Source organism: Hippopotamus amphibius, chromosome 1, assembly GCF_030028045.1.
Source record: "Hippopotamus amphibius kiboko isolate mHipAmp2 chromosome 1, mHipAmp2.hap2, whole genome shotgun sequence".
NCBI classification, from domain to species: Eukaryota; Metazoa; Chordata; class Mammalia; order Artiodactyla; family Hippopotamidae; genus Hippopotamus; species Hippopotamus amphibius.
The window spans coordinates 53704190-53718461 of record NC_080186.1 but is presented as its reverse complement, the minus strand read 5'-3'; the positions used below and the strand labels follow the sequence as shown (position 1 = coordinate 53718461).

The following is a 14272-nucleotide window of genomic DNA, read 5'->3' as shown; positions in this document are numbered from 1 at the left end:
AACTTTGAAGTCATTTTATTTGCCTTCCAGACCCATATAGAATTCTAGGTTTCATACAACTTTTTCTGCCTCTTCCTGTTACAATCCAACTCCTACTTGAAAACCGAAAACTGAAACAAGAAATAGTATCTTTTCAAAGATAAACAGCTGGCTTTTCTTTTTAACTCTCATATTCTTGATTAAGATCACACTGGTCTGAATTTGCCAATGGAAAATAACATCTAAGTTACAAAAAATACCTGAGGATAGCTGTACAATCAGTATTCTAAGTTAGTTAACATAATATTTTAAAAGTCCATTTTTTTCATTTTGACTTCTCTCTTTTTGAAAAAATGTAAGCATATAACAACCCATAATTTAATGTCTTGATGTAAGACTATAATATTTCATAAGACATAAATCATCATATTATCAAAGATTTAAATAAGATAGTTACATATTTTCTATATGTTGGGTAGTATCTCATGTACACAACTAAAAACTATCAGAAGATTTAAAAATTGCCCATGGGAAAAATACCTTTTATAAAACAGATTTCTAAAACCTAAAAAGCAGGCCTGACATACATCACTTATTTGCTGTGACTTTAAACATAATGTAAGGAAAGAAAACATTATCTAATTCTAATAAAACTGTGTAGACAGAAAAAAAAATGTTAGAACAAGGAGTCTTTAGGCTACAATAGGACCCCTAAATGTTACAGAACTTAAAATTGATTAAGAATTCAGTTAAAATAGAAAACAAAATTGTTTAAAACAAGAGCACAGAAGTTGTGCTTAAAAAAAAAAATAAAAGTTTAAAGGAAGGGGATGAGAAAGGTGAGAAAAAGCACTACCAGACTCCTTACCCATTGCTGTTGGTGCTGGAGCTTCCTGATGGTATTTTCAGCTTGCTCCAGTTTAGCACTGGCCTCATCACTCTGCTGTTTGATGGTGGCCAGCTCCCGTTTTATGAGGTAGTTTTCCTCAGCCTCCTGGGCTCTTGTCACTTGTCCCTTAGGACATAATTTTTGTGTGTGTAAAGAATTTAGGATAGCTTCAAGAAAGACTGCCTTTGTGAGGTTTATTTACTTACTTTGACATATTAAAAAAAAAAGTCACCTCAGAGAACAGAATAGCCTAAGTAATTATTAGCCAGCAGCTCATTATTGCTCCAGTAAATTTTGGGAAACTAAATGAAAACGTCATCTGATAATCTTAACAATTCTTCTTTCAGCCAATAGAAATTCAATTCATGCAATATTATTGTACATGCAGGACTAATGTTTTCAATGAATAGTGGTTAATTTTGAGGAATCCACTGATTGCCATTTTGGAATAAATACTTTAAAATAAGGTTAGCTCTAAAACGTGCAAAAGATGGGTTTATTTTAATAACACACTGTTATCAAAAATTAAGTTTACACCTATAGATACCACCCCAAAAATTATTTCTAGGAAAATGCATGTAAAATTGCATGCATTAAAATATGGATTTCTAGGTTTAGGACTTCCCTTAGATGTTAGATAAAATGCTTTAAAAAAAAAAACTATACCTGTATCAATCTATCTGCCAAGGAAGCACTTTCCTACAAAAGGAAAAATTCAGATAGAAATATAAGAGAAAGAAATAAAATAAAGGTGATAAAATTAGGACTAAGAAGAAACAACGCATACCCAAATTCCACCTACTTTTCATTATAATTAAAATGGACATTTAGATTTTAAAATTATTTTTTACTGTATGTTTCTATTCTTAAAAAAGAAAAATATATCAAAATAAGGATAAACTGCAGAAAATCATGTGCTTCTAAAAGAGACCAAACACAAATTCCAAGAGAGTTTTCATTATTTGGGACAAGCCAATATCTTCTTTTTAAAGCATACTTTAAGTATTTTTAGCATCAGCCATATTGTCAAATCATTTACATGAAAAGGAGAAGGAATTTGAGTAAGCAATTCCACTTATAAAGTGTGACAGCAATTTGTGCAACAGCAACTTCCAAAGAAGCAAAGCAGGGAAAATATGACAAATGAAATTAATGAGCTCAACCATAATAAACTCTAGCAATAACTGAGTAAGTAGACATTTTGGTTACAGATTTTAATTGATATCTAAGTATTTATAGAACTCTAAGAGCTAAAGAACACACCTAGGCCATCTAAGCCAGTAAAAAGGTACTTAATTTTCTAGAAGCAAAATCCAAACTTAACCCTTTCTGACAGCACCTTTATTATTCTCAAGGTTCGATGAAATAAAAATGCTTTCTCTGTGAAAATGTCTTACTCCAAACATAAAAGACCACCTAGGAAGATATATATTTTACTATAAACTGAATATTTAGTAGAAAAAATAAATATTGATATCATCAAAACAACTTAAAAACAATTAAGCTCAATCTTTTTGCAGTTACCAAAAAAGCAGAATTATCTTCAAAACAACTCTAATAAAATGAAGGAAATATATTCTTAATATAAGGTACCTGTAACTACTATGTAACAAAAATACACAAGCAATTATTATATAAGAAAAATATACTGGTCCTTGTGCCATGTTATTTAATATGAAACTATCAATACTTTCAAACAAAAGACAAATATGCAAATAATCTATATTATCACTCATTTCATTTCTAGATATTGACCTGTAGATTTTCAGTGACGGTTTTAAGATACTTGGCAATATCATGAGGAGTACTTTTTAAACTACTAATTCTCATCTTTGGAATTCAGATGTTTCTCCTTTAAAAAACCAAAACTTTTAGACTATACTTTTATTACTCAATACAGTTTTATAGCATCAGGAACAAGACTATGAAAGACATTACATCAAAAGCACAATAAGAAAAATAATGCAAAACTGCCACATTTACCAAGTTTATTTTATATGAAACAGAGAGGAAGAGGTAACAAGTGTAATCAAAATAATTCTAAGATGCTCGCTTCGGCAGCACATATACTAAAATTGGAACGATACAGAGAAGATTAGCATGGCCCCTGCGCAAGGATGACACGCAAATTCGTGAAGCGTTCCATATTTTTTAAAAGAAAAAAGAAAGAAAAAATATAAAAAAAAAATAATTCTAAGAACCAAAAGTTTAGGCACAATTCCTGTGCTGAAAATCAACAAACATCATGGTGAATTTTTATATAAGAAATCAGTCAGTCACTTTAACTAAACTTAAAGCAATCCTAGGCCTTAAAGAAATCACTGACACATTTAATATATGGCTAGACAGGGCAACACACAGAACAGTTACCCCTAAAAAACATACTTTTTAGAGATTATGTAACAAAAAAAATGACATCAATATTTTACTCTAATAATAGCCTTAGTTTGAAACTTTAACCTTACAGTTCAAGGACTAGTAAGGATCAATTTTTATTGACAAGTTAGTTACGTAGTAAGCTATGGCAAGCTAAGCAGTCACTACCACAACTTCAGAAACATGTGCTAGATTTCTTAAGCCTTTATTTAAAATAGAAAAATTATTGTGCATTCAACAGAAGTTTACATAAGTAGCAATTTACTTACTTTTTCTAATGTTTCAATGCGCTGTTTTAAAAGTCTATTTTCTGTGCGTAACCTCTGCAGAAAAAGAAAAACAAACACACACAAAAGTTTGTTTGCAAATATTCCTGAGAAGGAAAAATGACACCTAAATCATAGTCCATAAAATGTACCACCTTTTATAAATAGGAAAAGAGTCTAAGAAATGGCTACATCATCATCCGTGAAGTTCTTAAAGGCTCAGAGTAAGAAACGCATGGCAATGGAAATGACCACATTTATCATTCCAGCTGTGACTGAATTTTCAACACAAGCTGGAATACATACAGAAATAGCCCCTTTCTTTTCTGTCATAATGACTCATAATTAGTATTTTTTTATTTTTTTCCCCTGGCTGTGCCTCGCGGCTTGTAGGATCTTGGTTTCCGGACCAGGGATTGAACCCAGGCCCTCAGCAGCGAAAGTGCAGAGTCCTAACCACTGGACCACCAGGGAATTCCCAGTATTTTCTTATATGTCTTAACATCCCCATTAGATAGAAAAGATTCTAACTCACTTATCTCCTACAAAGACTACACAAAAAGTATTCAAATGTCCTATCAAATGAACAAATAAGAAATCTGAAAAATGCATGTTCATAGAATAAATATCAAACTGTCAGTTCAGAACTAGATCAGCTCCATTTATAATGTGTTGTATATGCCAAGTGGCAAAGTTCCAATCTGAAAACAGAAAAGAATGAGTTGTTTTCATCAAATGAATTATTTATCATGAGTTGTCTTAAACTTAAGAAAATTACTAGCATTTTCTTGTAATTAAAAGAGTAAAACCAAATTAAAAAAAAAACAACAAAAACACTGCACCTAATTGTTCAATGCCCAACTCCCAAAATTCTGTCAAATTAATGCTATTTAGTATTAAATCTAAAACACCCTACATTATAAATTGGTGTGGCCACCATGGAAAACAGTATGGAGGTTCTCAAAAAACTAAAAACTGAGTTGCCACATGATCCAGCAATCCCACTCCTGGGCATATATCAAGACAAAACTATAATTCAAAAAGATATGTGCACCCCTAGGTTCACAGCAGCACTATTTACAATAGCCAAGACATGGAAACAACCTAGATGTCCATCAATAGATGAATGGATAAAGAAGATGTGATACACACACACACACACACACACACACACACACACACTCACAATGGAATACTAGTCATAAAAAGAGAATGAAGTAATGCCATTTGCAGCAACATGGATGGACCTAGAAATTATCATACCAAACTAAGTAAGTCAGAAAAAAAAAGACAAATACCATATGAAGTCACTCATATGACTCTAAAATACGACACAAACGAACATATCTCACAGACTTGGAACAGACTTGTAGTTGCCAAGGGCGTATGTGGGGGTGGGGAAGGGATGGATTGGGAGTCTGGGACTAGCAGATGCAAACTACTATACATAGGATGAATAAACAAGCTCCTACTGTATAGCACAGGGAACTATAGTTAATATCCTGTGACAACGTAATAGAAAATAATATGAAAAAAAACAAAACACTCTACATTAAAAAATCATCTCCTTTTTGTATAGTTCACCAATATAAGTTATCCCTTCATTCTGCCATCATTATAATTTCAAACTTTCTCTTACCTTTTTGTACCAATTTGCTCTCGAGTGCAATCCAGCCTTCTTCCAACCCTACCTTCCCTTAAATTCCTGCTAAAAATGTCTTCAGAAAATTCTTCTATCAATTCAATCTATTATTTTGCCAGTAAAGACTAAAATATAGTTTATATAACATATAAAATATTTTATGATTTCTTTTTTCTTTAATTGACATACAATAAACTGCATATATTTAAAGTGTACAATTTGATTTTTTTTTCTTATCAGTAATGTGTATATGGCAATCCCAATCTTCCTGAATTCATTCCCCCCAACCCTCCCCGCTTTCCCCACTTGGTGTCCATATGTTTGTTCTCTACATCTGTGTCTCTATTTCTGCCTTGCAAACCAGTTGATTTGTACCATTTTTCTATATACCACATATATATGTGTTAATATATGATATTTGTTTTTCTTTCTGACTCACTCTGTATGACTAAAGACTATTTATATTCAGTAAAGACTAAAATACAGTTTATATAACATATAAAATCTCACAGCAAAGGAAATAAAAGACTATGAATTGTTGTCTTATTAAGTGGACTACAAATTGGAGCAAATAAATCTTATTTATTACAAAGGTACTTTGCAAATTAAATTTTCTTGCTCTATCCACTAGAATATATTTGGATGATTTGATATAGATATTACCTTATGTGTAATCTCAGGCTACAAAATAGTTTGAGGAGAAGAAAATATTTCTCATTTCTTGGCTACTCATATTATGTATAGCATAATGGTCTACACAAATAAGCAATTATTAAATGCTGTTAAAGTTTGGAGAGCCAAAGAAATAAACATAATTCTCAAAATCTTCTAGACATATTTTATGAAAAAAAGAAAAGCAGCATTTTGTTTATTCTAAAAAACTTAGGAAGCTAAGTTCAACCAGACGATTGAGTGAATAAAGTTAATATTACAATAGAAATAATGCTAAAATAATAAAATTTAAAACTAAAAACACTCACTTGGATTTCCCTCCCCACCCCCTTTAAATCTTCTGAAGTTTTGCTGTAACTAAAAACCTAAACTTATTTTCCCCCAAACACCTACACAAATACCTTCATACCACTTTTTAAATAAATCATCAATTCTTTATTTGTGTGATATCCACTTCATGATGAGTTGAAAAATATAATAGACTTTATCAGTTATTAAAGACTGTTTCAGGCTTACCTTCACAGTATTTTGGTAATTAGAGCTTTGTAATCCCTTTTAACATCTGGTAGAGGTAATTTCCCCCGTTCTTATATTGTTTTTTATCCTTAAACCTTAACTACTAGTAGACTAAATTAGTTTAGAGACTAGGTTTTGAAATGAGGCAGGTTTAGGTTCAAATCCTCACTCTACAACTAACACCTGTGCATGTCATTCAGTGTCTTAGAATCTCCATTTCCTCAACTAGAAAATTAGAATAAAAAAACGTACAATGATACAGGAAGAATTAAAGGAGAGAGCATACTGCTTAATATATATCAAATGTTTGGTTAATGATAAGCTTCGCTCATAATATTTTTAAAGTTAGAGCATGAATATCATTTTATTACTTTTGCCTATTTTTTAAAATAATTATTCTTTACATTTTTTTATACAACATGTAGTTATTTTTATCTTTCCCCTTTATTCATCTTTTAAAAAAACCCTTCGCATAGTTTTTCTGTGTTTGTTAGGTTTTACACTATTTTTCATTTAGGTTATTCTTAAAAATTCTTTTGTCTTTATTTCAAATGGAATTTCTCTTTTCCAAGATATTTTTGAAATGTTTACTGATGCTATATAAGAAAGCTAATGACTAAAATCTATCACTTGACTGATTTCTCATTAATTTTTTAGTATCCTTATTTTTAATCACATTTCCTAGAACTGATTAAAAGGGTGTTTTCTAAACTTTAAGGTGAAAACCACAAAGAGAAAGAGCACTAGATACACTTAAAAAGAGAGACTTTTTTGGGGCTTCCTAGGTGGTGCAGTGGTTAAGAATCCACCTGCCAATGCAGAGGTCACGGGTTCAATCCCAGCTCCAGGAAGATCCCACATGCCGCGGAGCAACTAAGCCCGTGTGCCCCCCCCCCAAAAAAAAAGAGAGACTTTTTTGACCTACTAAATTAGAAAAGAAAATGAGACTAAGAATGAGAGCAAGAATGAAATACCTAATGTACACACAACAAAGTATTGGTGAAATGGAAATGCTGCAAAGAACATATCCTGGAAATATTCTTCAGGAAATTTACTTAGTACATAGTAAATGTCTTAAAAATACTAACATCCTATAATTCAGTAATTCTGCTTTTCACAAATGACTAAATACAGGTACCACAAAACTTTACATACAAAGATGTTAACTATAAACATTAGCTTTTAATGATGAAAAATGAAAAACCTAAATATCCCCAAATAGGGGAATCTCAGTTTCAAACAACCCACTCTATTCTTTCCAGCTTACTCATTTTATGAAGTAACTCAAACTCAATAATCCTCCTTCTTGTTGGGATAATACATTGATCTTCCCAACTTTTCACTGTCCTTCACTCCCTGATATCCTCTTTTCCCAAACAAAGTTAAATTTTCAATCACTGCAGATGTCCCCTTGCTTTCATCCCCTTTCCCTTCTCTTTTTTAGTAGTTAGCATACTTGCCTGGGAAACCACTACTCTGGGTCAACACACTGACAGCTCTGAGTTAGTACCCTCAGCCAGTAAATATGACAGAAAAAAAATAAAACCATGAAGTTTATTTCAATTAACAATCACTAGGGGCTTCCCTGGGGGTACAGTGGTTAAGAATCCACCTGCCAATGCAGGGGACATGGGTTCAAGCTCTGGTCTGGGAAGATCCCTTATGCCGCGGAGCCACTAATAAGCCCATGCACCACAACTACTGAGCCCACGTGCCACAATTACGGAAGCCCGCACGTCTAGAGCCCATGCTCCGCAACAAGAGAAGCCACTGCAATGAGAAGCCCACGCACAATGAAGAGTAGACCTGCTCTCCGCAACTAGAGCGCAGCAACTAAGACCTAACACAGACAATGAATAAATGAATGAATTTTAAAAAAATCACTAAATGCCGTTGGACTCTTAATGCATCCTAGCAATGATAATGTTTCCTTAGTCCATTCCTTCTCCTACCCTCTTAGATCACTACTTTGTACCTTCTCCCCTTTCTTCAAACCAACAATCCCCCACCCTACTGCACTCTCAGACGATAATCTGGTTTATGATTTCAGTGAAAAAACTGAAGCAATCACAATCAGAACTTTACAACATCCCACAACCACATCCGACATCTTACCTACATTTTTGCCCATATATTTTACATTCTCTCTTGTCATCGTGGACTACCTACCTACATAGCAAACCAAGGTAAAGCTTCCATCTCTGTGCTAAACCTCATAATCCTGCTGGTTCCAGCAATTACCCTGTCATTCACACATCATGAGAGTTTCCTACTTAATTATCCCATCTCAACAAAAAAGGAAGGAAAAACAAATTAAAAATCTCTTCAACATCACTATCCTCTCTAAGCTTACTATTTCATTCTCTCTTCCTTACAAGTTCCCTGAAAGGTATCTATACTTCCTAACTCTAATTTTCTCTAGTTTATTCCAGTCAAGTTTTAGTTTCCAATACTTCTCTTTACCAATCTGTTTCCACGCTAATAAACTCAATCATTATTTCTCCACCCTCATCTCACAAAACCTTTCTTTAGCATTTAACACAGTAAATGGCTCTCTCTTTCTGAAACACTCTTTTCTCTTGACTTTTAGGACATTACATTTCGCTGGTGTTCTCCTACTTTGCTGATTATTTCTTGGTCTTCCTAACTTTTAAATCTTGGCTTACTCTCAGGCTTAAATTCTTATACGCTTATGTTTTATCTGTATACATTCCCCAGGTAATTTCATCCATTCTCATGGCTTTTAATACAATCATGTCCAGAACTGTCAAATTTTTATTTCCAGCTTGTCATCTCTTAACTCCAACTCTGAATACAGTAAGTCCCCTACATACAAATCTTCAACTTGTGAACTTTCAAAGATATGAACCTGCATTCTTGAAATTGCAGCTTGCCCTCCGTCTCACTGCTGATGATCCTTCAGCTCTACCATCTCCCAACCTCCTCTCCCTCCTCCAGGCAGTAACTCTTCTTGCCTGTTCACTCCATGCCAGCCCCTGTATGCCAGCTGTTGTACTGTACTACTGGACTTTTCAAGGTACAGTACTATAAGATTAAAAATGTTTATTTTTTGTGTTTATTTTTTATGTATTATTTGTGTGAAAAGTATTATAAACCTATTACAGTACGTTACTATATAGCCAATTGTGTTAGTTGGGTACCTAGGCTAACTTTGTTGGACTTGCAAACAAATTGCACTTACAAGCGTGCTCTTGGAACAGAACTTGTTCATATGTAGCGGACTTACTATATTTTGAGGAGCTACTTGAACAGCTCCTGGGCATCTCATACTTAATATAGCCAAAACTGGGGCTCTTGGTGTTCCTCCTGTACTTTCCGATTGCAGATACTGGGAACTGCATTTTTCTAATTGCTCAGGCCAAAGTCCTTGATACCTGTCCCTCTGACACCTCCACAATCAGCTATACTTTTGAAGCCTATTCAGAATCCAATCATTTCTTAAAGCTTCAGTCCAAGCCACCACCACCTCTTGCCTGCAATACTTCACCAGCTTTTTACTTAATTTCCCTGCTTCTGCTCTTACCCCCTGCAATATATTCTCAACACAGCATCCAGAAGATCCACTGAAAAGTTAAGTCAGACCTTGTCCTTCTCTACTGAAAACCCCAATGGCTCACCAGAGTAAAAGCTAAAGTCTTCACGTGTTCAGCAACTCCCTACATTATCTGCAATGTGCAACATCTTACCTCCTATCACTTCCCTCATCTTCATGTTGTCCCATCACTATTCCTCATCAGCACACTCCTGACCACACTCTGCTCTCCTTATATATCTAGCTCCCTCCCTTCCTTTGGGTCTTTATTCAAAGGTAACCTGGTCAACTTCTCTAAATTTTTAATCCAAACACTATCATTTTACTTTCCCTTCCCTAAGATATTTTTTTCCCTCTACTTAACACTTATCACCATCTAAAATACTGTACATTTTACTTATCATCTGATTTCCACACTAGAATGTAAGCATCATGAAGGCAGGAATTGGTCTGTTTCATAAACACATCTCAAGTGCCTAGAACAGTGTTTGGGCATGTAGTAGGCACTGTAAATATCTTTTAAATGAATGACTTCTTAAATAAATTATGCTATTGTATCCCCATTGGATTTTATTGAGTTTATTTATTCATTTTTTAATGAAAACTTTGTAATGCCACAGAGAAACGGGCATCCAAATCCTTCTTATATCACAATACATTAAAGTCTCTCTTGGAAAGCAGTATAGTGTATACACTGAAGAACATATATGGGTCTCAGACTGACCCAAATCATATCCTTCATATATTAAGTGTTGAATATATGTGTCAGTATGTCAGTACTAATACGTTATATTGATTGTTCAATATAATTCCTGGGCGACTTAGATAATACTTGTCAAGTTTTCTTTTTTTATGTCAGGCAGTGAAAACACAAATATTTTTATATTACACTCTAGTTTTCAGCATATCTGGAATGTTTCATAATTTTTGAAATAAGAAAAAATACTCAAATTCTGACTAAAAACTAGTCAGAATTTCTAACTTTTCACAGGGCTTAAATCTCTAAGCCCCAAAGCACAAATTTAAACAAAAATTCATATGTCTATCTTAAATAGAGCAGGGGATAAAGGCTCTTCTTTTTTAAACATTTGTGGTTTACCCCAATATAAACTAGAATTTTAATATTCCTTACCTTCTTCCCCTCAGGTGGAGCATCAAGAGATTAGAAGAACATACTGACAAAGGTGTTTCTATTAACAAAAAGTTTCCCACAGGAAAATGTAAGATTCACCGTGTGAAACTGTTATTGTCAAGATCTTCCTATAACACTTCAGAGAAGGAATGGAGAATACTTGAAAGTCACCATCTTGATCAGGGAGCTGACAGATACAATTCTTAGCATAAAGGTCACTGACGTGAAGGTCAAACCTTAAACATGTCACAATACCAAAGGCTGATTTTTTTACTTCCATATCAAAACACCACATAATTATGATCATACTATTTACATAAAGAACAGTGTAAGACCATCTCCCTGAAGGTTTTTGAGGAGGACCAGGGCAAGAAAGCACTAGTTTAACAGAATTCATTCCCTTGTAAAAGGGACCTTGGGGGAGGGGAAGGGAATGTGAATAAGAAAATGACATTTCCCACTGAAGAGAAAGGCTCCATGATAGATGGCTAATTAATTGTGAATAAGGTGGTCTTCTGTTTACAACAGGTGAATTGCCAGGTTCAACTTAAAAATCAGACAAAAGCAAACATAAAGTTAAAAAAGTACAGTTACACAAAAATTGTTTTGGCCTCGTTCTTTAGTGGGCGGGATAAATGAAGAAAGGAATGAAAATGGTACAAGAATAAAAAAGAACTATGTGGAAATAAGATTTTATAAAAGGAATTATCTTTGAGATCAGCATACTTTATTTACCCAACGCATTCCACAAACTTTTTAAACTTTTTTCCCCCAGGTTCTTCTCTGTAAACAACTTTATGCCATTTGTTTCTGCCTAAGACATACTCAAAAGTATTTTGTGAGGTATATGAACCATAACTTTTCCCAAAAATCAAAATTTGAAAAAATGGCAAATATAGGCTAACGTTTGCTAGATTTTTTTAAGGCCTTTTGACATTCCTACATTCGTGTGACTTAATTTTAGAAAAAACTTCTTCAAGAGCAAAGATTTTTCATACAACTTTGTTTTTTTTTGTTTGTTTGTTTGTTTGTTTTTTTTTTGCAACAACAAAGCATGATGAAATGAACAGGATGGCTTCCCCATCCTCAGATTCTTGATCTGCAGTTCCGAATATTCGTGGTATGTGATAACCCATTCTTTCTCCCCACTCAGCAGGATGACGTACTTTTTTACTTTCAGTAGGTTGGAGGGTAGGATTTAATATTACCCTTACTCATGGAACCTAAAAGAAAAGCAAATGGTAGAGCAGCAGTTGGGTGACAGAAAAAAAAAAAGAAAAAAAAAAAAAGAGGGAAGAACATCCACAGGGGTCTTTTCCTTCTCCCTCTCCTCCTTTTTCCCTCTGAAAAATGTAGAAGTATCTATTTCCAACAGATAGTGAGTAGGTGATAGAAATGGAAATAAAACATCTATAAAAGGGAGGCAGAGTTGATGAGAGAAGAGACTGTCTCCCAGGAGGCTTCTGAGCAGGATTATGGTAAGAAAAAGTAGTAATTTAATGAACCCATTCCCTAGTAAAAAGGGCCCGTGGAGTGTGAGTAATGAAATGTTATTTTATAGCAAGACTAAATTAATACATGGCTAGGGAATTGTAAATAAGATGGTCATCGAATGTTTTGGCAGGTTGAAGTAAAAAATCAGACACATTCAAACATACAGTTTTTTTTAAAAAGTGGATTCATTCAATAAATGTTTTGTTTTTGTTTCTTTTTTTCTTTTCTTTTCTTTTCTTTTTTTTTTTTTGCAGGGAGTTGGGGGTAAAATAAAAGGTAAGGAATTGGATCAGCCAGTCACTGATTTCCTTCACTAACTCATGCTTCTAATCATTATCCCCCATCCTGAAATATCAGCATAAACACCAATTCAATTTTTCTTAACACCCAGCTCACACAAAGCCAAAGATCCTCAACAATTTCTGGCCTACAGGGATGCAAATTAAGAATTTTAAGGTACACGTGGGAATTTACACATCCTTCAAATTGAAAATCTACCTGTTTCTCTGAACAGTAATTCAAAGATAACCTTTGCTTAGAGATGAGAAAATTGAGTTAGTCAAAGCTTTCTGCATCTCTTTAGTTCTAGTCAATGATCTGCTCTATTTGGCCTCCCTTATACTATACTGCTGTTAGTCTCAGCATGTTCCAGATTATCTTCTCTGTAACTTTTTAAAACATACTTAAATGGAATGATAATTATCTTCCCCAAAGAAGTATCTTCTCCTGATGACCCACCAACAAATCCAGAAAAAGGGAAAAGCTGCTTTCTCTCACACTAGAATGAAAACCACTTCAGTCACATTATTCTGGTTTTTGAAATGTCTGTTTTTAACTATAATCTAGTGGGATGGTAAATTTACCAATAAATAAATACAAACATCATTGCTAAATTTATGACAGGTAATAAATATATCAACATAATTTAACATGTGCTGCCAAAAAACTGACTTTAATCAATTTATGTTCAGTATTTTTAAAAGTCCCAAGATGCTTACTTTAATTTCAACTTGTTCTTCCATTTCTTTAGTTTTTATTGTAGTATATTCCTTTTCAAGCCTGAGAAAGGGGAAAAAAAAAGTTAAAGGTATGCTTTCATTCTAAACTAGTTATGGAAATTACAAAATTTAAAACCATACATTAACACAAAATACAATTTTGCTATGTTCCCCCAACTTATGACTTGAGATACTTGAAATCAGAAAAATCATCTCAATGATATGGGTTATCAACAAATAAAATTACTTCAAAAATAACAAAAATAAGAACCACACAAAAGTAAACTTTAGAAAGTAAAACACTATCAAGTGCCAAACAGAGAACTGAGTTTAATGATTCTATTCAGCCCTTAACTTACAAAAGCACTTACCCTTCTCCATCAAATTAAAATACATTGGAAAAGTACAACTGGATCTTAACTAAACTTGACTAAGAAATTTGTAAGGAGAGAAAGGAACTATTCTTCTTAACAAAAAAATTCGAGATAATAAACGTGGAAAGAATGAGGCAAATATAAAAACCACCATTAGAACTCTACAATAAATAACTGCCATAGGAAAGAAAAATGAATGCATGCTAAAATTAGTGGGTAAAAGTTTAAGCACAGTCTCAAAGTATCTCTCCCTAAATATTTACTAATTACAAAGGAAAAAACAGTAAATTCATAGTACATGTTCTTAGCAGACAGCATCTGAGCCAAGTGATCAAGGTTAACATCACCAGTAACGCATACTGACATCACATACCCCCTGTT

At 33.6% G+C, this 14272-nt stretch overlaps 1 protein-coding gene and 1 non-coding gene across 13 annotated transcripts in view; one reads left to right on the top strand and one right to left on the bottom strand.

The window, feature by feature from the left end:
• EVI5 (ecotropic viral integration site 5) overlaps positions 1 to 14272 on the bottom strand; it is a 229532-nt gene that overhangs the window by 106824 nt on the left and 108436 nt on the right. For 10 of the 12 annotated variants that reach the window (XR_009049764.1, XR_009049766.1, XM_057712910.1 and 7 more), the window contains 4 exons: positions 13518 to 13578; positions 3514 to 3567; positions 1535 to 1567; positions 848 to 994 (listed from right to left, as the gene is read on the bottom strand). Coding sequence is in view for 10 of the 12 variants with exons in the window: in XM_057712910.1 (XP_057568893.1) it covers positions 848 to 994; positions 1535 to 1567; positions 3514 to 3567; positions 13518 to 13578 (295 nt within the window). In the remaining 2 variants the exon portion in view is untranslated. The remainder of the gene's footprint in view (positions 1 to 847; positions 995 to 1534; positions 1568 to 3513; positions 3568 to 13517; positions 13579 to 14272) is intronic. The other 2 variants (XM_057712915.1, XM_057712925.1) reach the window with 1 other exon arrangement.
• LOC130842351 (U6 spliceosomal RNA) lies at positions 2914 to 3020 on the top strand. The gene has a single exon (XR_009050409.1). It is a non-coding gene; the product is annotated as a U6 spliceosomal RNA (small nuclear RNA).